At 46.1% G+C, this 24,432-nt stretch overlaps 1 protein-coding gene across 1 annotated transcript in view; it reads left to right on the forward strand.

Moving 5' to 3' along the window:
* Positions 1–24,432, forward strand: part of FAT2 (FAT atypical cadherin 2) — a 45,517-nt gene that overhangs the window by 6,886 nt on the left and 14,199 nt on the right. Inside the window, exons 2-10 of the mRNA XM_019620478.1 lie at positions 3,638–6,923; positions 7,341–7,655; positions 12,676–12,737; positions 13,590–13,901; positions 14,497–14,707; positions 16,593–16,732; positions 17,458–17,733; positions 18,168–18,378; positions 19,365–23,417. Coding sequence (XP_019476023.1) covers positions 3,659–6,923; positions 7,341–7,655; positions 12,676–12,737; positions 13,590–13,901; positions 14,497–14,707; positions 16,593–16,732; positions 17,458–17,733; positions 18,168–18,378; positions 19,365–23,417 — 8,845 coding nt within the window. The 5' untranslated portion in view covers positions 3,638–3,658. The remainder of the gene's footprint in view (positions 1–3,637; positions 6,924–7,340; positions 7,656–12,675; positions 12,738–13,589; positions 13,902–14,496; positions 14,708–16,592; positions 16,733–17,457; positions 17,734–18,167; positions 18,379–19,364; positions 23,418–24,432) is intronic.

Below are 24,432 nucleotides of genomic sequence, written 5' to 3' on the forward strand. Positions count from 1 at the left end.
AGGCATTGGTGTGCTCAGGGTTGGTTTTGATGGGTATTTATTCCATGTGAGAGGTTGTTTCTTATAACGAAGAAAGGAAGAAATTGAGAGAAAAAAAATGATGATTTTTCTTTACTCTTCTGATCCCAAAACTTTTGGCCAAGCTCTGACTGCAGCCAGCAAGGGGAATGCTGCTCTTCGTGCGTTTGGCTTGGTTTGTGTTTGAGGTTTTGCTTGTTTTCAAATGTTCCTCTTGAAGGGGATCAGAAGGTGGGGCTGGGGCCACACCTGCCTGCTGGCAGGCTGCAGCACTGGTCTGCAGCATGGCCAAACCCCATCGCAGCCCCCAGGGTTCTCCAGGGTCCATTTCCCACCACCATCCACTCGCCCTGGTTGGTGGGGCCAGGCTCTGCCCCGAGCCCCCCACAGCGCCCGTCCCCCGACCGCCCCACACACACACTTTGAACCTCAACGCTGTGTTTGTTCCTTTGTTTCAAACCAACAGATTTGGGCATGTCTCTGACAGAGGATTACAATTTGGATGTTAAATTTAGACGCGTGCTTAGGCTGCGATCAGAGATACAGCGCGTGTTTACTGGCTCTGTGGGTACTTTACATCTACAGGGCTGAGGTCGAAGCCCCTCGAGGCTCTCAGATCGTCGCCTGGTGATTAGGAGGAGGCTGAATCACCACCACTGCTATCTCCCCCAGTCAGAGCATGCCCTCCCTGCCTGGCTCCATTCCAGTGAGGGGCTTTCTCCAGCGTTCAGCTCCAGGAGGACGTCTGTGCCCAAGGGAGCTGGGTGAGAGAGAAGCAAGGATCTCTCATTCCTGGGCAAGAAGCAAGAGTGGAAACATGCCATCCCTTGAGATAATGGTTGGGGGATGAGGGAGGATATTTTAGCTTGTTTTACCCGGTTTTGATGCCTGCAAACTCAAATTCAGAGTTTTCTCTTGTAATATCATGATACATAGACAAATTAAAGGCAATTGGTACAACACTCCTGTCAGAGGGCTTCCTAGCAATAGTTCTAAAATCTCGTGAGCTTGACAGATAAGACCTTTGATGCTGTCAGCCATGCCATGAAAAATAAGTAGTTTTCTATATTTTTCTAATAAATCCCACAGGTCTTTTTTCTTCTTTCCTCTTTGCTCCCACCACCAAGATGATCTATACACCAGCAGCTCACTCTCATAGAACTGTTAAGATTGGAAAAGACCACTACGATCATCTAGTCCAACCATCCACCTACCACCATGCCTACCAAACCATGTCCCTCAGTGCCACGAAGATGTCCTTGTAATCTCCAGGTCCAAATGAATATGAAGCTGGTAAAGCTGAAGGTTGATATATGGGAAAGGAGAAGAGGATTTGCAATGTCGTCTCTGTCTGTTAAGAGGCAGTGGGCAGGGAAAAGATGCTAGAGAAGCACTGATTTAATGACCACACAGCTTTCTGAGCCTAGAAAGAAAGTCTAATGGCTGAGATTGTATTCCAGGTAGAGCTGGCGAAATGACACATGAGGTGGAGGTGTTGACAGGGGGCATGCTTTGGGCATGGGTCCTGCATTGGAGAAAAAATACTAAACATCAAGAGCTGATAGTGCTGCCTGCTAGAAAAGTCTCCCTAAAGTCTGGCTGTGCCTTTCACTTTTTCAGATTATTTCCAGAGGAAGCAAGGCTTCTGCCTCACGCCCTGTCTGTGTTGTTGCTCTCCATCCCCCATAATAAGAGCTGAAGCCATTGATTGCCTTCAGCCCAGCTTGTAATTGAGAGCAAAGCTCTCAGAAACATGAAGTCATAACTGGTTTTGCAAAACAATCAACTGGACGGAGGTGTATAACCCTGCTAATGTCCCCACAGAGGAAAAACACCAACACGAGCTGAGACCATCTTAGATGTCAGGAAGTCTACAGGCAGCAGTCAGGTTCAGGATATCCCAGGAGAGTTTCAGAAGAGTGTTTGCATCTTGTTAAGTGCCAGAAAACCCACTCCCTGCTCAAGGTTATCCTCCCTTATGGAATTGCTGGTGTTCAAGAAGGCATGTTCTCTAGCTCTGGCTCTTCTTGTGGTTGTGGAGTTCATAATGTCTCTGCCTTGTGGGTTCTCTGATGTCTTATAAGAGATGAGTTCACATTGCCATTTCAGTACAATTGAATTAAAAAGTCAATTAGCCCAGATACAAAACGATCGGCTTCATTAACTCTGTTGTTCATGAAACAACACTGTATTTTTGTTGCTGTTTTATTCTGCTGTCTTATTCTACTGAATTGTATGTGACTTTTCCTGCTTCCCAGTCCTAGCAGACACACGCGCACCCAGTATGCATGCATACATTTTATTTCCAGGTTCAGCAGTTGAAAATGTTGGAAGGAAGCAGCTCTAGGCAAGTCCCTACATGCTGCCAAACTCTTAGACGCTGCTAAGTAATGAGCAGATTGTTTCAGAACATAGTTTTCAGCTCCTTGGAAGGAACAACATGCTTTTTTGTATCCTTGTCCTTCATGATTTTCTTTCATTCACTGTGACTATGGTGTGTTTTCTAAAAGTGAAATGATGTTGCCATAAAAGAGTCTGAATTTTGTCACTTACAGAAAGTCTAAATTGCATTAACTTATTCTGATGTTTTCACTTCATACTGACTTGCTGCATTCAGTTTGAGGCCATTTCTCTCAGTGACCACAGCAGTGAGATTACTGGGTGATTGGCACATGCCTACCAAGGAAAAAGGGTTTCGAATGGAGCACCAAATATACAGCTTTGTGCTTATCAGCAGTTCATCTCAGTGAGAGAATGTGACACACGTTGCTAGTTAGGCTCCACTAATTTATTCCTAACATTCGAATTGACTTATAAACTGAACTAGTTCTGGCTTTTAAAGAGATGAGTCTTGAAAAAGTGTCTGGAAAAACAAGTCTTCCCTGTTTAAATTAGGAATGTGCCAAATGACTGGCAGGTACTTGATATGTAATTTAAATTTAAAAGAGGAAGAAACAGCTCTAGATAAAGATCTTCTGGGATATCTATGGGAAATATATGCACCTATATTTAGCTCATCTTTGGCTTCAACCCCTGCATGCACACACAGCAGCACACACCAAGCTTTTGAAAAGAGCAGGCCTTGATCCTTTAACAAGCCCTGCAAAGCTGCCTAATAAAGCTACATCCTTGTTAATCATGGGTGCACTCTCCAGTTCCTCTGTGACATCAAACTCATGTCTTTGATACACATATTTGCGGAGATAAATCGCAAAGCCACAGATTTTCACCAGTTGTTGGAGAAAGCAGTGGATGGTGGGTGGTCATGGGTGGCGGGAATCCTGAGCCTGGGGTTTTGCCTTGAGAAGGAGGAACCAGGGGAGTTACTCAACCAAGGGCAATGCGGTGAAAGCGTCTTTCTAGAGATCTGCCTTTTCAAGCAGCACAAGAGAGGGATCCCTGATACAGGTTGGATGGAATCCTGTGCAGCTTGACCTAGAGGCTGGCAACTCTGCCCATGGCAGGAGGGCTTGGAGCTCAATGATCCAAATGGGGTCCCCCCCACAACCTAAGCCATTCTATGATTTAGTGACTTTTCCTTTAGCACAATGGCTTTGATAAAAATGGTCCTCTTTCATACGTGCCAGAATTCATGATGCTCTTCCTTTAATCCCTACAGGACCTGAGGAGACACCACACCATGGAAATCATTACCAAGAGGAACTTCCTGAGTATTGCTGTTCTACTGGTGCAATGCACAATCCGTGATGCAAGCTGTGAGAAAGGCAACACTTCCCCTCTGCACTTCACCCACTTCTTCTACAATGCCACCATCTATGAGAACTCAGCTCCCAAGACTTATGTGGAGAGCTATGTCAAAATGGGTATTTACAAGACTGACCCCGAGTGGGACATCAGATACAGAATAGCTTCTGGAGATAGCAGTGGTCTCTTTAAAACGGAGGAGCACGTAATTGGGGATTTCTGCTTCTTGAGAATAAGAACTAGGAGCAGCAACACAGCACTTTTAAACCGAGAAGTCAAAGATAGTTATATGTTAATAATCAAGGCCACAGAGAACACCTTTGCCTATGAAGCCTGGGCCAAAGTTTTGATCCACATTCTTGACAGAAATGACTTGAAACCTCTCTTTTCACCCCCTTCATACAAAGTGTCCATCAGAGAAGACACTCCTCTGAAAACAGTGGTCAGCACACTCAGTGCCACGGATGCCGATGCTGGCCAGAACGCAGAGTTCTACTATGCCCTCAACACAAAGTCAGACCTGTTCACCATCCACCCCACCACGGGAGCAGTTGTGACCACTGGTAGGCTGAACAGCACCCATCGAGGCAGGCACCACCTGCAAGTTTTAGCTGTGGACAGAATGAGAAAGATCATGGAGGGGAATGGCTTTGGAAACCTGGCTAGTCTCATGATCCAAGTGGAGCCCTCGGCCAGGAAACCCCCCTCTATCTCCTCAGTGAAAGTGGCATTGCCTGACTCGGCCGAAGACCTTCTCTATGCAAGCCTGTCTGTAGAAAGTGGTGACTCAGAAGCAGGGATAGATTCAGTAGACTTTATAGATGGAGATCCAGGAAGGCATTTCGCAGTCACCAGATCCTACTTTGGAAGCACGGAGTTCATGATTGTGGCAATAAAAGAGATCGATTGGCTACTTCACCCTTTTGGTTTCAACCTCAGTCTACAAGCCAAGGACAAGAATAAACCACCACTTTTCTCTCCTGTTAGAGTTATACATATACCTCCTTCCAAGTATGTCTCTGCCAGATTTGAGAAAGAAGTCTACCGAGTCCAGCTCAGTGAATTTTCCCCACCTGGAAGCCAAGTTGCTATGGTGAAGATTACACCAATCCTTCCAAATCTTAAATACATCTTGAGACCTACTCCTGACAGCACAAATTTTAAAATCAATCCTCACACTGGATTGATTACTACTGTCAGAGCACTGGACTTCCACGAGCAATCTAATTTTCAACTTGAAGTTGCAACCACTAGCAGTCATACATCTGCAACTGTTGTCATTGACATCATTGACTGCAACAATCATGCTCCAAGTTTTAGTCAGTCTTCATATCGTGGGGCCTTTGATGAGAATGTCCCTCCTGGCACCAGTGTCTTAACAGTGAGAGCTACAGACGAAGATGAAGGAGACAATGGCTTTGTAACCTACACCATAGCCAACCAGAAATCAGTTCCCTTTGTCATTGACCCGTATTCTGGCGTAATTTCCACCTCCAAGTCAATGGATTATGAGTTGATGCAGAGATGGTATCACCTGCGAGTGTGGGCATCAGATTGGGGCTCACCCTTCCGCCATGAAACGGAGGTGTACGTTTCCCTCATGCTCAGCAATGTCAACGACAATGCTCCTGTGTTTGAGAAGGCAAGCTGCAGTGGCAGCATCCCACGGGACTTTCCTGTTGGGAATCCTGTGGCCACAGTCTCTGCAATCGACAGCGATGAGCTGCAGCGTATCAAGTACGAAATCAAGTCTGGCAATGAGTTACGGCATTTTGAACTGAATCCCATCTCTGGAGTAATATCTCTTAGAATATCTCTGAGAGATCTTCCTTCTGAACAGCCACTCTTCTACTCTTTGAAAATAACTGCAACAGATGGGGAGAACTATGCTTTGCCAACATCTGTAAATATCACTGTGGTCAGCCAAGGTCTCCCTGTTAAAATGCAGTGTGAGGAAACAGGAGTATTGAAACAACTGACAGAAACTATCATACACTCCATTGAGTCTCAGGCTCAAGGCCAAGGGCAGGATGATGAAACAACTCTAAATTTGCACCTTATAAACCATAATGCTCCAAAATTTGATGACAGCTTTCCACGATCTATTGATATCATAGAGAATGTTCCCATCAACTCAACTATTGCTGACCTTTCAGCTGTTGATCCTGATACTGGTTTTAATGGGAAATTGGTCTATGTGATATCAGATGGAAATGTTGACAGCTGCTTTACCATTGACCTGGAACTAGGTCTCCTTCAAGTCCTTTCTCCTTTAGATCATGAACGAACCAGTTTCTACATTCTTAACATTACTGTGTATGACCTTGGCACACCACAAAAATCATCGTGGAAACTCCTGGCTGTGAATGTCTTGGATACCAACGATAATACTCCTAGATTCCCACAAGGTGCCTACTGGGTAACGATACCTGAAAATGTGGCAACAGGGACAACAATAGCTCAGTTGAAAGCAGAAGACGCTGATACAGATGATAATGGGAGAGTAAAATATTCTCTCCTAACCCCCACTGACAAGTTTGCCATCAACGGTGTCACTGGAGAAGTGACAGTTACAGGTGCCCTGGATAGAGAATTGTGGCCTTGTTATGCACTGAAAATAAAAGCTAGAGACCAGCCCAAAACAGGCTACGAGCTGTTCTCTATTACAGATCTCACTGTGACTCTGGAGGACGTAAATGACAATGACCCGCACTGCCTCCCAGCCCTGAACAGTGTGAAAGTCCCAGAGGACCTGCCTGTAGGAACCGTCCTCCTCTTTTTGGAGGCTTTTGACCCCGATGCTGGCTCTGGGGGGGAGGTGAGGTACAGCCTTGTTAATGATGAGGAGATGATGTTTCACATAGACAAGCTGACTGGAGCACTGCGGTTAGAGAAGGAGCTGGACTATGAGAAGAAGGACTCTTACAATCTAACCGTGCAGGTCAGTGACAGTGGGAAGCCCGTCTCTCGCTCTTCCCTCTGCCACCTGGAAGTGAACGTCCTTGATGTCAATGAGAACCTGTACCCACCGCGCTTTGCCTCCTTTGTCTTCAAAGGCTGGGTGCAGGAGAACAGCCCTGAGGGCACATCCGTGATGATGGTCGCAGCAAAGGATATTGATAAGGGGAAAGATGGAGAGGTTCAGTATTTCCTCCGAGAGGGCACTGGCCTGTCTGTCTTCAGCATTGAGAAGGACACAGGTAATTATAGCTTTATTTAAATATTTACCTCAAAGGCTGAAACAACATGCTGAGTTTTGCCTTATTTTTTGACCCAGTGTGTTCAAATCCTCTGTTCTTCCGCAGGGATTTACAATGTGTATCCCTGTATATGGGGAGGAGCAAGCAGGGTTTGTCTCCTTTAAACAGCGTAAAATCCATGTCAACCCTCACCCCAACTCAAACTGCCCAGGCCTTCCCCTTCACATTTGTACCAAATTACCTCCAACACAAGCAAGCCCCTGTCTGCCACACAGTGTCACAGCATGCAAGGCTGGTGCCAGTGTTTATATCTCCATGAAATACAGTAAGCAGACCAGGAATACAGACTGGTGTAGCACTGAAGACAAAGTGGTCTGAGTTCCCCAGATCCCTCACAAGCACTCTCTTTCATTGTAGGCACCATCAGGACCATCGGACCACTTGATCGAGAAGGGACATCTCACTACTGGCTGACAGTGCTAGCTCTAGACCTGGGAACAGTTCCTCTGTCTTCTGCAACTGAAATTTACATTGAAGTCACCGATACCAATGACAACCCTCCTCAGATGTCCAGACCTGTTTATTATGCTTCTGTGATGGAGAATTCCCCACCAAACACATCTGTCCTTCAGCTCGATGCGTTAGACCCAGACTCTAGCTCAGAGGGAAAACTGACTTTTCACATCCTAACTGGAAATCCTCAAGAACTCTTCACCATTAACCTTGTGACAGGTAAGAGTGACCCAACTCAACTCTGGTTTTTGAGTCTTTCAAATGCCTAGAAGATGCTATGTGCTCAATAGAAACAGCCTACGCACCTTCCTTCTGTTGCAAAAGTCCATCTCCAAATACACTGTGTGGAGGCTGACCACTGAAATCCTCCACCTGGAGGCTGCTATTTGCAGCCAGATGGCTCTTAGAGTGGCACAAATGTGTTGTGTTCAAAGCCCTTCATAGAATCAAGGATTTTTGTTGTTGTTGTTCTTCCCCCTTATAAACAATCAGGCTATTGCACAGCCTGAGCCAGGAAGCACCTTACTGGAGGTGACTGTTTGCTCCTGAGAACCAGCAAGGCAGGATTAATAAAAATTAATCCCATTGCCTTTAAAAGTTCCACCCATCCCCCGGTACCATTAGCGCAGTCAGTGCAGCAAGCCTCTGCTGCCATCTTCCTAGACTGTATCTTTCATCTCAGGATTAATTACCAGATCTTTCAGAACCATCAAAAACCAGTTGATGTTTAGTGTAAACAGCTTCCTTAAACTATCCCAGAGCGCTGACATCGGGCCAGTCTGGCAGGGAAAGCTGCTCCGTGCCCTTCGCTCTATCAGCTCCTGGGAGGAGAGGGAAGGGAGGGCACAAAGCCTGGGTTTGGGAGAGGATTAATTGTATGACTTTGATCTCCTGTGGGTAATAAAAGCAGTTCACCTACTGCAGTGGGAGAGAAGCCTGCTCTCAAATGAGGAAGGAGCGGGATGTACAGTAAAAGGCTGAGGCAGTGACATTAGCTGATGGCTCACTCCAGTGTGAGCGCAGCCCTATGAAGCTGGACTCCAAGGTCACCGTGTTTTATGCTAAAACAATCAACACTGGCCAAATCCAAACATTTACTAATGAGGTACCTCACCTCTAAGCCAATGCTTTAATTCCCATCTTAGACAAAAAAAGCTCTTTCAGGTGTGAGTCATCTCCTATCCATCTCTCTCTACAGTCAGGTAATTTGCATGTGAAGAGTGATATGTTTGTCAATCCTGTAAGAAGCTCGTGAGATGATCTTATCTCCTGGCCAGTTGCTGGAGGTCTCTTCTTTAAACCCTGAGTGTGAGGTTGCTTGAAGGCCTGCTTCCAAGCCTGATGAGGATTCAGTTCTCCTTTCCTTACATGTGTGTTATCTGAAAGAACAAATGATTACCTGCAAACGTTGGCATAAACTGAGCAATATATATCCTCATGCTTACAGTATTGGAAGAGAAGTCATCTTCTACTGCTGCCAGGAAAAATATCACAGCTTGTCTGAATCTCTGAGCTGCAGGCAGTTTATTGGAAACCATGAGATATGTTCATTCATTTAGTTACGACACGTCTTCTGTTGTTCAAATGCAATAAATGCATACTTCCCTTATTATCTAGAGAAAATCATCATTAAAAGACCCAATCATGTTTCAGTTCTTGAGATGCCAGGGATCTACGTGATCCATCTTGCCAGCACTCAGGCACACAGGGGCCAGGGGTCAGCCCAGCAAGCCCCCATGGCCCCTAGGCAGGACTCTGCTGGTGGGAACCCCCTGGCAGAGGGAGAGGAGGAAACTTGTTCGCATTGTGTGCACTAACAGGAATTAGGGACTGCACTGACTCTTACAACAGGCATGTCTACACCCGGAATAACTCTGCAGAATAGCCGTGGACAATTACTGTGGGCATGGTGCCTCCCTACCACAAGTAACTTATTTCTGTTCCTAGAGCCAGCTTGTCCTGCATTTGGTTCAGTACCTCAAGACAGGAGTTGGCTGGCCAGTGGACACAGATCCAGCAAAGCCCCTTGACTTGTCCTCTTGAGGCCTTAGAAAGAGACAAGAGTGGCCATGACAACAATCCCTCAGCAGAGCTTGGCTCCTCCAGCAGCCTTGAACTACCACAGAAGAGCTCTAAGCTCTTCCAGCTCTCAAGAGGGTGGAGAAAAAAGAGGGAAAATAAATGAAAGGCTAATGAGAAGAGGGAATAAAACTGCACAGTGAGATGAAAGCTTTCTGCCATGGGCAATGGAATCTCTCCAGCCCAAGCTGGCAGCTGGTGCAGACCAGTATTTATGGGAGACAGATAGAGAGATAGAGAGATGGAGAGAGCGTTGGGTTTAGGGGATTCTTCTGCTAGAAGAGTTTTCAGCTTGTTTTGTGTTGAGTTGAAGTCGCTGATGCGAAGCAAGTTCCAGTCCAAGCAGGACTGAGAGGAACTAGGAGACTGTGGCAGGAAGAGTCAGGACAGAGCTATCCATCCTGCTGGAAGGCTGTCCCTCTGTCTTGGCCTATTCATCTCCAGCTCCTACCTACTCTGGTGATTCTCCTGTAGAGTCAGTGCCCACAGGCTTCCCATAGACACCAGATGTTCCATGCATGTCTCTGCATGGAAGAGCATCCAGACACAGCTCTTTGAGTCTGAGGGATGGTGACACTGCTGCTCCCTGGACAATGTGCCACAAGATGAGCATGGGACAGAACAGCAGGGGAGTTGGTAGGAGAGTGGAGAGGGTAAAGTGGAAACAACAATGGGACAAGAGAAAGAGAATTTCAGGGGAACAGCCTCTTCCCTTCTACAGCTCTTGCGAAAGCTCAATTGCTTGGAAACCTGATTCTGGCTATTTTAACTATTTTAGATTTTCCTCCCTGCAGCCAGGGTGGGGGGCTAGCAACATCCACCCCAGCCCTGCTCTTGCCAGCAGAAGTTATTACTCTTCTTTATTCCCTGACAACGACGCACTGTTAATTTTGCTGCTCCTGTTCCAACACGACCAGCCTTCCTCTCTCCCCTTTCAAGGCAGCGAGCGGGAGAATCACAGGCAAACTTTTCCCATTGCTGTGCGTAGATATGCTGCAAGGGCAGGACTTGGGTAAGTGACAGAAGGGATCACTTCTGGATGCTTAGGTGAACACTGAGCTCAGGTAGCTGGCCAAACGAAGTCAGGACCTTCAGCACTTTCATTCAGCCTCTAGAGGAAACCTTCAGTGCCACTTCTATGAGCCATCTCCACCTCAAATCCCATTGCACAGGCTGGCAGGTTTTCCAGAGGTGTAGGAAAGGCACGATAACACACACATGCACATGTACATAAAACACTCTCATTAAAAACTAAATGGGCAGTTTCCAATGTATGGAGTGGCAGAAGAAAGGGAGGAGCAATTTCCTCAGGAGATCAGAGCGTCTTCTACAGACATTCAGGACAACCATTAAGTCCCAGTTCATGTGCCATCACTACAATCCTTTTCTGGCTGTAAGAATCTCAGCTATGAGCTTGTTCCTTTCATTTTTATCATGAGGTCACAGAAGAATTTCAGGGTGTGGCCAGGCAGATCCAAATAATCTCTTTAGAGTGGTTTAAGTTACCTTCCAACAGCCGGCATGCAGCAACCAAGTGCACACAGAGTGTCTGTTGCAACTGAATTTTGCAATGAGGTAAACTGGAAGTATCCACAGTGTACTCATGGGTATTGGTTGTCTCTGTTATTAATATCCAGCATGCCCTGTGGACTTGTTAGACCAAAATTATAAATCATTCCATGAAGTTGCTGAGTTTCTGACTTTACTCCATGTCCTCTTCAGCCCATTGATAATGCAGAGCAGAGCATCAGAGATCTCAGTCAACAGCTGCTGCGATTCTCTGTTTTGACCCCCACTAAGAGAATATTTCCACGCATGCTGAGCATTTGGCTGTTGTCAGAGCCCTACAGCCTCTCACCAGTGAAGAAATCAAAAGCTCCTCAGCCAGTGTGCTCCCTGGCCACTGCTGAATCTCCTTCACCTGCTGAGATGTCAATAGGAGGATTAGGAAGGAAAAAAAATCCATGACATACATGTAACCAGTCTTCCAAATCATCTTGTCACAGTGCAAGAGTGTTGATTTATGATGGTAAAGGCATCAAATAAATGTTTAGTGCAGTGCCTGGTGCCAAATACAAGCAATCCAAGAGAACGAGTGGAAACAGTTAATAACAGCCTTGTTCCAAGCAGCTGCTCTGCACTCCTCCTTCAGCTGCCTGGTGTTTCCTGCAGCCATTGGAAATTTTCTCATGCCTAAACAGCAATATACCAAAGAGCCCCAATACAACTGAAAACAATGGTATTAATTAAAACTTGTTGGCTCTGGGTCAAAGAGTACTGTAAAGTAGTTGTGAAAATGGTCTAGAGTTTCAGTTCACCAAAGGCGAGGAATAAAGGTATATGGTAAGGACTATTCCCAAACAAGATATGGAAACTCAAACCTCAGCTCCATCCTTTCCATACTTACATCTACTCACCTGGGCCAAAAAGAGGCAATTAAACTTTGGTTTAAACTATTTCATAAAAGCCATATTTTTCCCTTCTGCATCCAGTCCATTCCCTGCAGTTAAACCAATGTGTATTTTTTAGAAACCCCTCAAATCTTGGAGATGTTGGGGGATTCGCCCCATCTATCAGGCAAGGCTCAAACTATGTACCAACATTATCATCAACAACGTACCTTATTTTTAGACTCAAATTCTAGTGGTAGAAGGAAGGGTATTTCCCAAGACAGAAGGCAAAGTTTTGTCAAAACACTGTAAATTACAAGGAGCAAGGTTCAACACGGGGAAAACAGGAGTTGAGACACGTTTAGAGTCCGAACTTCTGCCAGCGCATGCAGAATGTTTCTTACTTAGAGGCATAAGAAAGGTTTTGTTTTCTTGGTTCTGCAGCCTTTCTCACCAAGTGCCTCACCACAAGGTCTCCACAGCCCTCAGCCGTTATGGGATCTGGGAGGTGTGGGATCTGGTATAGGTCTGGGATCTGAGATGTGTTGGGATCCGGGAGATATCCCTTATCCTCCATGGCCTCTGCACTCGGAGGAGAGGGCAGCTCTTCCACCCAATGATTTGCAGCAGACAAACTGCTCTTTGGGGAATCTGCTTCTGATCACAGCAGGAACCTGAAACAAACCCACTGGATACATGGGGATCTGGTCAGCCCTTGCTTTCTCTGGGCACTGGCTCTTGAAGCTCAAAGGCTCTTTCTTTCATGGCAGGTCTGATTTCTACAACTTCACGGCAGCTGGATCGAGAATACAAGGCTGAACATATCCTAGAGGTGGGTAATGATGATTGTAATTAGCTTTATTTACTTACAAGTGTATTAAGTCCTCAAAGAACTTTCCTTGCATGTTGGAGCACAGAGAAGGAATCTCATCCCATCAGCTCCCAACTGCTGGGAAACTTAATTAAATGGTGTGCGTTGCCCTAAGAGACAGCTGCAGCAGTACTGTGGGGTTTATTATTTCCTTGCTGGAAACAGGAGCGAAAGGCTTGTTCTGGAAGCTGTGGGAATGTAAGAAGACTGGAATTGTCCTCTAGGAGGTTGGATAATAAATTACTAGAGAAGGAACCCGGAGAAATCCACCCTCATTTATCTCACTGTACCAGACTTTGTTCTGTAGCTTTGCAATGCCTGCCTCCATCCCCAGCTGCTCTGAGACACACGTATTTTACATTATGGGGACCAGAAGGTGTTTTGTGTCTATCAAGGTGGTGGAGGATAAAAATTCCTCTGCAGTGCAATGTGATGGGAGTGTGCACAGGCACAGCAAAGAGAGGATAGATGATAACTAGGTCAGTCAAAGGAATACAGGTGTTTTCAGGTGTGCAGTTCCTAATGACCAATGCCTGACCTGCTGCTCTGAGCTGCTGCAAGCAGGAGCCCTGCAGGCACATTGCCCTGTCCTTGCGCAAGCACTGGGCAGTGCAAGTTTCAGCCATGAGGTTTAGCTTTGTAGAAAGGAGAAACAGCTCTGAAAATTCTGAGATACAAAGATAGATTCACATGGAAACCCTGTTATTCTCAGGATGAAGTATAGTAGGCAACATGCATTATCCTTCAGGATGAAGGCTGGCTGCTTATGTCCAAGGTCACAACAAGCAGCTCTGTCCCTTTGCTTGCTGGCAGGTGGCTGTTTCTGACAACGGAGACCCAGCCCTGAAGTCCACCAGCAGAGTGGTGATACAAGTCCTGGATGCCAATGACAACCCTCCCAGTTTTCCCCACAAGCTCTTCATGGTGCAGCTCCCAGAGAGAGAAGCCTCAGAGACACCACTGCCAGTCTACAGGCTTATTGCTTCAGACCGTGACCAGGGCCAGAACAGCCAGGTCACCTACACCATCGAGGAGGAGGAGGAAGGGATCTTCACCATCAACCCCACAACCGGCATGGTGCTCTCCAGGAAGGCTTTTCCTGCCTCTGAATACAACATACTCACGGTGAGAGGAGAGGGAAACAGAGTGGGTGTAGAGGGAAGGCTGCTGAGACAGGAAAGATAAGAAAAGAGGTGGGTGAAACGCAACAGTGGGAGAATTTGATTCAGATAAGGGTGGGCTACAGAAACTGGGAGAAAGGGCAGGAGAAGCAATGTGGAAGATAAGAAGCTATTAAAAACGAAGGAGAAATTTTAAAAGGACTGTCTAATGCACCCCCAGTGATGGATACAGTGATCCACATCTCATCCAGAGGTGGACCTGAACCTGAACAGTCTGTGAGTTTCAGGTTTGCAGCTTGCCCATACCCTGTGGGCCTTCAGAACAAGGGCTGTGACCCATCTCTCTGCTTTGGATCCAGTAGACTTGCTCCATGCCCAAGACGAATTTGGGTTGCATGGCTCTACCTAGGACACAGGCCTCACAAGATTTACCTTGTGGGATTTAAGGCGCACACAGAGCTCAAGGCTCTTAGTTGGTGGGTGGGAGAAGCAGATTTCCACAGGGCTTTGTATGCCCTTCCAGCCCCAGTTCATTCAGTACATCGCAAAATCATAGAGTTGTTTGAGTTGGAAGACCCTCACCTTGCATCTCTTGGTAGGTCAAGGCCACAGACGGCGGCAGCCCCCCGCTCTCCTCCCACGTGCGGCTCCACATCAGCTGGGTGGCACGGCCCGGACCCTCCTCAGAGCCGCTGGCGTTTGATGAGCCCCACTTTAATTTTGCCGTCATGGAAACAGATCCCGTAAACCATATGGTGGGAGTGATCAGCATCGAGATGGGTCCCAGCCAAGTGTGGTTTAATATCACAGGTGAGATGCAGAAATGAAAGCGGTGCACGGTGTCTGGAGCGCTGGCTCTTTGGCTTCCAACGCTCACGTACCTGAGCTAATGAAGTTTTTTGCTTTAGGTGTAGGTGAGCTACAGAGAAAGCTTTCTCAGACACAAAAAAGGCATCAATAGACCACTGCCTGCCCAAGGGCTCTGCTGCCAAGTGCAATTATCTAACACTCTTTTTATAATCACATTCTGAGATTTGCCATTGTTCCCTCTGGGACACTGGATGACAGAGCAGAGGGGACATGGGCTGTCATCCCCAGGTCTCAGGCAGTGGGCATGCAGAACTTGTCCAGGAAAAAAGGCCAGTTGTGCTCCTGTAATTTGGTGTTTTGAAGTGTTGCCCCAATTTGCTTTGCACAGCCTCTTCCTGACACTGCCTGCAGGGCTAGCCCTCGTCAAAGCCTTAATTGGGTGAGCAAATAGCTTTCCCCGTTAGAATGTCAGGGCAGGGATAAAGGTGTATAAATACAATTAAGCAACAAGAAATAGCAATGCTACAAGAGGTGGTGTGCAAGTGCAAGTCTTGCCTGGCATTAGCAGTGTCTGTGTGGGCTCGCAGCACTAACAGTGTCTTCCTCTGAATGTTATCCCATCATGTACCTGCACTTGCCTGCATGCTCAATCTCATGCAAAAACTCTGACCAAGTAGCATTTTTCTTGTCTCTCCTTTCCTGGGCTTCCTCTTTCCCTTTGGCAGCACACAGAGGGAGTCCTCTTCTCTTCTGCCAGGGAAAGACAACCCTGGATCTCTCTCTTTTCCTCTTTTCTGCTTCCTTCTGTTTTCTGCCCAGCAGGAAAGTGCTGGTCCAGATGGCTGGCAACCACTGCACTTTTCCCACAAGGAAAGGTATGTAATTTAGCAACCAGCCAAGATTTCCCCAGCTGGTAAAAGCACAAAACAGAATCCAGAGCATCTGGTAGCCAAAAATGGAGGAGCTAAGAGCTAGGATACAACAGCAGAGCACTACTTCTCTTTAGCCCAATCCCAGAACAATGTGCTTCATGCGTGACAGAGAAAGACCATCAGCAAGTGAAGCATGAGAAGGGGGCTGCCACGCCAAGGGCTGAGCAGCAACAGCATGAGGGACAGCTTCTGCTACTTGGGCCTGCGGTTCCAGCACTCCATGGCCATCTGGAATGGCTCTGCTCACCCTGGAAGCACCTTCTGCCTCTCCAACTGTTCAGAAATTGGGCTGTTGGGTAGAGCACAGGCTTCTGGCCATGGCCATGAAGACCGCTGCTGGCATGCCCATGGTGTGACCTTGAGTTGGAGGCCAGCAGGACCGTGGGCCAGCCCTGCAGGCTGCTGATCCGTGCTAAGCTCATGGTGGTGCATAGCTGGAGACCTTGTGCAAATCGATCAGTGGTCAGATGGGCCTCTTGCAAATCCAGCCAGGAGATTGAGTGCATCCACGCATCCATTCTCCTCTCCTCCCCCTCATTTTCTGTACATCCCCTTGTTGTTCCTGTCACACTCCTTTGTCATCATGTCCTACTAGCTCCTTGCCCATCTTCTGCATGCGCTCCCTGTCTCCTGCGTCCATCCTTCACATTTAGCATTGACTTTCTAGATTTGGAGGAAGCCTTGCCTCTGGCACTGCCCCCAAATGAGCTGAATGCCTAGGGTGAGTGCCTACACATCCCCATTCCAGGTGTATTGCCTAGCATGCCACATTTCTCTGTGGCTGGGTGTGAGCTTGATGTGTGGCTTGTGTGTGCTGTCTGGAGGGGAGATCCTCATCCTTCAGATCTCCAGGCAGCTCCTGGAATATGTTTGCCCTGCTTATAGCTAGCCCCAGACAAATCTAGCCATAACTGTCCCACCGTTTCCCTTTTTTCATTTCTCTCTTATTCCAGGTGGTGACGATGACATGGATTTTGATATTGAGAAGAGTACGGGCAGTATGGTCATTGCAAGAGCCCTTGATGCAAGGAAGAAGTCAAGCTATAACCTGACAGTAGAAGTCACTGATGGGTCCACTACCATCAAAACTCAGGTAAGGCTTTATGCTGTAGTAGAAACCCCATACAGAGTCAGTATATGCCAAATGGAATCTTTCTTCTGACTTTACTGTTCCTAAGCAGCTGTTGAGATTCACCCATTTTTAGCTACTTGTCAGGAGGGGTGTTCAGAGCTTAATTTTTCAACAACCATTTTCTTCATTTTCTTTCATAAAAAGAAGTCTAGGCCTAGAACACGCGACACCCATCAGTGATTCTTATTGTGGGAAATTCACTGTGAAGGTTTGTGGAGGATGAGTGAGGAACACTACTGTTCCTGTGAATGCAGTGCTAATGGATAATATCTCGTCTATCTTCAAGCATTTTTCCAAATAAACAAACACAGCCCTGCCTTCCCTGCTGTGCATTCCCTGCCACCTTGCATCTCATCCCCATGTTTATTTTGGCACTCAAGGCTACTGGCAGATGTCAAGAAACCTGCTTGAGCAAAACACCCGTGGCATGTTCAGGTTTGTTAAAGGAAGCAAACTATTACAGGTGGTTGGGACTTCCTCAGATGCAGTCAGTGTCAGTGTGGTGGTTGGGGACAGTCAAGGTACGAGACCTAGTCACCATGGATAGATGGCCCAAGTGCTGGAGGAGCTGTGAGAGTCACAGGGCTCAGAGCCCCAGTCAAAAGGAATTAGGAGATTTTGCAGGGCTCCGTAAGTCCAGTAGCACTCAAGATTACATTGCCCTTACTGAGCTGTTTTCCCCACAGGCCTTTATCCATGTTATTGACATCAACCAGCATCGTCCCCAGTTCCTGGAGAGCCATTATGAGGTGACGATTCCTGAAGATACCCCCTCAGGGAGGGAGATCCTTCAAGTCAGCGCCACAGACAAAGACAAAGGCAAAGGTCTTATCTACACCATCCATGGTAGCATGGACCCCAAAAGCACAAGATTTTTCCAGTTGGATCCCAGCAGTGGGGCCCTCACAACAGCAGAAGGCTTCAGTTCCCAGCCAATGCCACTGCACACCCTAACAGTGATGGTGAGTCCTATCCAAACCTTGACAAATCTGCCAGCTTCACCAGGATGTATTGGTTGCTTAAGAAATTTAGGCTAATTCTAGTCTTTCAAACAGAATTTGCCTTGAGTGACAGGAAAGAGGAAAGCAGGGTATTAATCTTTACCAAATCCTGGATAAATAGCAACGTCTGAGCACATCACCCAGCTAATTTCATCAGAGGGCTGCTGGGTTCTTGTACAAGAACACATAGTGCATATTTGTTAATTTTTGCATTAATTCTCCTCCAAGGCTGCGCTTTGGCTCTAAAACTTGCAGGCTCATCCCTATCCAAAGTGTTGATAGCAATGAAACATATCACCCTTTCTAAGAGTCCTGATGAAATTCTGGAATCCTTATACTGGAAGGCCTGCCTGCTCCTAGAGCGTGACCCTACCTGCCCTTTCTCTGTCACTCAGGTAAGGGACCAGGAGGTCCCCATCAAGAGGAACTTTGTTCGGGTCATCATCCATGTGGAGAACTGCAACCTTCACCCTCCCCAGTTCAGCAGCATCCATTATGAAGCAGAAGCACTGGATTCGGCAGCGGTGGGCACAGAGATTCTACAAGTCAGAGCCCTTGATCAGGACCAAGGAGCCAATGCTGAAATCCACTACTCTCTGCAGGCAGGTGAGGGCCATGTAGTAAGGTGTTTTGGCTAGGAGCACGCATGCATTTCCATTCTCCAGCTGGTGACCAAACTGCCACCCAGCTTTTGCTAGTTGTTGCAAAGAATGGTGAAAAGCTGCCTGTTTCTACACTGTGATTTCCTTCCTATCCAGAGAAAAACTACAGCTAGTCAGACATTTCCATATTATGAAATGTTAGCATCCTTCCTCAGAAAGACAGGACAATGTTGAGTCACTGTTCTAAGGAAAAATATGAATGGACAAGTTAGAACAACTTAAGATCTGATCTTGCAACCCTTGGGAGCGACGGATCACTGTCCTTGTTAGACAAAAGTACTGCCTTTACACAACCACCACCATCCCTTTCACTAGTCCTACCACAAAATACATCCTTGAGGAAAGGGGAGCACTCTCTCAGCTTTGGTTGGTGGGTCTCTATGGGACAAACTTGTTGGGCAAGTATTTTATCATTCACTCTGAAGATTAAAACCTAAATATTTATCTATGGCTGTGCCACACTGCCGATTTAGCAGGTAAATTCTTTGCAGGAGACAAGCCATCCTTTGCTACATCTTTCTCACTGCAATTGAGATCAAGGAGTGAGGAATTTAATTGCTCCTGAAGTATTGGTAATTATAAGCATGACAGGGCTTGAAGCGGCTAGTACAGTCTGTGCTACCTTGTTCTGCACACAAGGCAGAAGTTTCAAACACATACTCTGCCACCACTAAATATGCTTAAATTAGAAGAGTATTCATCTTCTAATTTACCTTTTGATTGAGTTAAAAGTTACCCCACAGATCTCAATGGATTCATTGTTCTTAGAATGAAAATTATTTAGAAATTAATGAAGACGATTGTAGCCTGCTAATTAAATATATATATATATGTTAATTAGGTCTGAAATTGGGAGCACTATAGAAAAGACAAAAAAAACAAGAGCAAGAGGGCGTTTGCATTCTTCACTTTGCATTTCTCTTCTTGCAGGTAACGCGGAAGGTTTCTTTAGCATCGACCCACATTCTGGTATTATTACAGTTGCACAGAAACTGGATCCATCCAAGCAAGAGAGATTTACTCTTATTGTAAAGGCAGAAGATCAAGGGTTCCCCCAGCTTAAAGATTCTGCTACAGTACATGTCCGCATTAGACCCTCTGATCAAACCCCTCCAAAATTTCCAGAGGCTGAATACATCACAGAGATCAGTGAATCTGCTGCTGTTGGCTCTCCTCTGATCCAGGTTTCAGCCTCAAGCTTGTCACCAGTCAGCTACGAAATAAAAGATGGAAATGGAGATGGAGTGTTCTCCATGAACTATCAGTCAGGCCTCATTTCCACTCAGAAGAGCTTAGATTTTGAGCAGGTGTCTTTTTACCAGCTGAAAGTTCGTGGCACCAACATGGCTGGAGCATTCATGGACACAATGGTGCTTATCTATGTCATAGATGAGAACGACAATGTGCCTATCTTTGTTAAGCCTGCCTTCATCGGCTGGATCATGGAGAATGCTCCCCCACAAAGCATGGTTCTAGATGAAAGCAATGCTCCCCTGGTGACCCATGCAACAGATGCTGATCAAGACTCCAATGCTTTGCTCGTCTATGAGATTTTAGAACCAGAAGCACTAAAATATTTTACAGTAGATCCCAGCACAGGGACACTTACCAGTCGTGCTGATATTGACTATGAGCTCACCCCAGTTTTCCACTTCAGTGTACATGCACGTGACAGCGGAAATCCCAGTTTGTTTGCATCCAAGCCAGCCAAGGTCACAATCCATGTTAAAGATGTGAATGATTCACCTCCAGTCTTTGCCAAAGACACTTATGAGCTTTCTGTCCTGTTACCAGCCCATCCAGGGATGGAGCTTTTATCAGTGCAGGCAAAAGATGCTGATTCGGAGGTGACCTACAGCATCGTGGAAGGAAACCTTGATAATGCTTTCTACATTCATCCACTCACTGGACTTGTCTCCATTCTTAATACCACTGGCTTGGGAAATCATCATGAACTCACGGTCAGAGCTGATGATGGTTTATATAAGAGTACTGCTCTGGTTAAACTAAATTTAACTCAAGCACAAGGTAGTGGCTTAAAATTTGATCAAGATGTATACACAGCAACTGTGATGGAGAACTCTACAGACGAGAAGACTCTCACTGTTCTGGGGGTCAAGGGATACCAGCTAAATGAACCACTCTTCTATTCACTTTTGAATGGGAAGGAAAGATTTAAAATGATCCAAGCATCTGGAGTACTCCAGACCAAAGGTGTGAAATTTGACCGTGAAGCACAAGATGTGCACGAGGTAGCTGTGGAAGTGAAGGACAATAGGAAACCACCGAGAGTGTCCCAAGCCACTGTCAAAGTTTATGTAGAAGATGTCAATGACAACCCACCTCAGTTTGAGAACGTGCCATACTACACCTCAGTGCAGGACGGCATGGAGCCAGGTGATGTACTTTTTCAGGTGTCAGCCACGGACAAAGACATAGGGAATAATGCAGTCATTACCTACTCATTCGCAGAGGACTATAAGTACTTTAGGATTGACCCCTACTTAGGAGACATCTCACTTAAGAAGCCTCTTGACTATCATGCTTTAAACAAATACAGCCTCCGAGTCATTGCTAAGGACAACGGTGAGCCCCCACTTCTTGCTGAAGAAGAGGTTGTGATCAGTGTGAGGAACAAATCCAACCCTCTGTTCCAAAGCTTGTATTACCGAGTAAAAGTGCCAGAAAATATCCCCCCATACACATCCATCCTCCACATCCAGGCCCGCAGCCCCGAAGGCTTGCGCCTCATCTACAACATACTGGAAGAAGACTCCCTGAAACTGTTCAGCACTGACTTTAAAACTGGTGTCCTTACTGTCACAGGGCAGCTGGACTATGAGATAGAGACAAAGCACTCATTCACTGTTAGGGCCACAGACACGGCGCTAGGGTCATTTTCAGAAGCCAGGGTAGAGGTGGAGGTAGAAGACATCAATGACAACCCACCTGTATTTTCTGAGATAATCTACACAGCGTCTGTTTCAGAGAACATGCCAGCACATACCCCTGTTGTTCAAATCTTCGCTTCTGATAAAGACTCAGGCAGAAACAAAATGGTCTCCTATCAGATCTTGGATGATGGTTCAGATACTACCAAGTTCTTTAATATTGACACCAGCACAGGTCAAATAACAACAGCTCAAGCACTGGATTATGAAGAAACTCAGCAGTTTCGCATGAAGGTGAGAGCTGCAGATCATGGGATGCCTCCACTTAGCAGCGATGCCCTGGTAATTGTAGATGTGACAGACATCAATGATAATCCTCCTGAATTCAGCCAGCTGCAGTATGAAGCCAAGGTAAGTGAAATGGCAACATGTGGGCACATTGTGATAAAAGTCCAGGCCCTGGACCCTGACAGCGGAGATACCACCCGACTGGAGTACGTGATTCTCTCAGGCAACGACCACAGGCATTTCACTATCAACAGCACTTCTGGAATAATATCCATGTTCAACCGCTGCAAAAAGGACCTGGAGTCATCCTACAGTCTCCGAGTTTCTGCTTCAGATGGAGTTTTCAAGAGCACCGTGCCTGTGTATATCAACACCACAAATGCCAACAAATACAGCCCTTCTTTTCAGCAGAACATGTACGAGGCAGAGCTGGCAGAAAATGCTGAGATAGGAACCAAAGTGATTGAGCTGCTGGCCATTGACCCAGATGGTGGCCCATATGGCACCATAGACTACACTATCATCAATAAACTTGCCGATGAGAAATTCTCCATCGATAACAAAGGCCATATTACCACACTGCAAAAATTGGACAGGGAAAATTCCACAGAGAGAGTCATTGCCATTAAGGTCATGGCTAAGGATGGGGGTGGGAAGGTGGCGTTCTGCACTGTCAAAATAATCCTTACAGATGAGAATGACAACCCTCCTCAGTTCAAAGCCTCTGAATATACACTGTCCATCCAGTCCAATGTAAGCAAAGGCTCCCCTGTCATTCAGGTACTGGCTTATGATGCTGATGAAGGTGCAAATGCAGATGTCGTTTACTCCGTTGACTCCGTGGAAGATGTATCAGAAGATATTGTTGAGATCAATGCTGCCACCGGGGTTGTTAAGGTCAAGGAGAGCCTTGTTGGTTTGGAAAACAGAGCCTTTAACTTCAAGGTGAAAGCTGAAGATGGCAGACCTCCTCACTGGAACTCCCTTGTCCCAGTGAATCTTCAGATTGTCCCCCGGGAAGTGACATTGCCAAGATTTTCTGAGCCCCTTTATACATTCTCAGCATCTGAGGACCTTCCAGAAGGTTCAGAAATAGGGTCAGTCAAAGCTTTTGCAGAGGATCCCATCATATATAGCCTGGTGAAGGGAACCACTACAGAAAGTAACAAGGATGAGGTGTTCATCCTGGATGAACAAACTGGAGCTTTGAAAATCAAAAAGGCAGTGGATCATGAGACCACCAAGTGGTACCAGATTGATGTTATGGCTCACTGCTCACATCTAGAGACTGAGCTGGTCTCCCTGGTCTCTGTGAACATCCAAGTGCAAGACATAAATGACAACAAGCCTGTTTTTGAAGCAGATCCTTACAGAGCTTTTGTCATGGAGAACATGCCATCAGGAACCACAGTCATTCAAGTGACAGCAAATGACCAAGACACAGGAAGTGATGGACAAGTGACCTACAGCTTGGAAGCAGAGTCTGGCAACCTCCGAGGACTATTCACCATTGATGGAGAGACTGGATGGATCACTACACTGAAGGAGCTGGACTGTGAAACTCAGGAGACCTATCGTTTCTATGTGGTGGCCACTGACCATGGCAGAAAAGTCCAGCTCTCTTCCCAAACCTTGGTGGAAGTCACCGTCTCTGATGAAAACGATAATGCTCCCCAGTTCACCTCAGACTTCTACAAAGGGTCAGTAATTGAGAACGCCGAGCCAGGGCAGATCATTGTCACACTGAGTACCATTGATGCAGACATCTCTGAGCAGAATCGGCGGGTCACTTGCTACATAACTGGTGAGTTTTCATGACTCTACATATTTTAAATGGGCAAGAATTATTAGAGTATCATGTCAAAGTGAGGCCTTTACCTTGTCTTGTAAAGTACTGGTACAGAAACAACTTCACCCTGACAGTCCTATTGGAAATAGGAGATGAAGCCTAACTCATCAGTCCACTGAGCCTAGGGTGTGCAGAACTCTTTAGAAATTAATTTCAGTGACATTCCCAAAACTGGCTGAATGGAATTATCATTAAAATAGCTATCTCCTCCACTGGACCTTCCATGTTTCTTAAAATATAAACAAATACACAGTACTATACAAGTATTTACTTAATTTTTTTTTAACTAGCTAAACAACTATAACTATGTAACTGTAAGATCTAGTGCAGTGACAGAAGCCAGAAGGAAGGTTTTCTCTCAGAGGCTTTGAGGTCTGTATGTAATTTCTTTGGCCCTGCACTTTTTTTTCTGCAAGCCACACAAATACGTAGCCTATCTGTATGTTTTAATAAGTACATATATAGACATATATTTCTGGTATTAAACCTATTTCTTCTGATGCCACTTTGATTCTAACTTATCAAAAAATTAGACATGACTGCAGCTAACCGCTCTGCAGACTGGCGGATACTTGAGACTATCACATCAATCTTTGGGAGAGTTTTGGCTAACAGAAGGCACAGAAGATGACTCCACACATCAGCAGTGCCAACTAAAATTAACCACTGCTGTAAACCTACAAAAGTTTATACTGGAATGTTGTGCATCCGCACAAGTAGCAGCTTGATTTTACGGTATTTTTTGACCCCAAAGGGGTCCTGGAACAGATACTTCAAATTAAAATGTTTGTTCAGACTCAAATGAAGACCCTTCAGGGTCAAAGCATTTAACAAGTTCATGTTGTAGCCTGTTATCTATTGTAATAACCATTCAAAACAAAGGAGGAATGCTGGCACTTTTGGTTGGTGTATGGTATGTCTAGCTATTTGCAAGCCTCTGGAAGACAATAGTCAATCTATTTCTGCATTA

This window comes from Meleagris gallopavo, chromosome 15 (assembly GCF_000146605.3).
Source record: "Meleagris gallopavo isolate NT-WF06-2002-E0010 breed Aviagen turkey brand Nicholas breeding stock chromosome 15, Turkey_5.1, whole genome shotgun sequence".
In the NCBI taxonomy this organism is placed as follows: domain Eukaryota; kingdom Metazoa; phylum Chordata; class Aves; order Galliformes; family Phasianidae; genus Meleagris; species Meleagris gallopavo.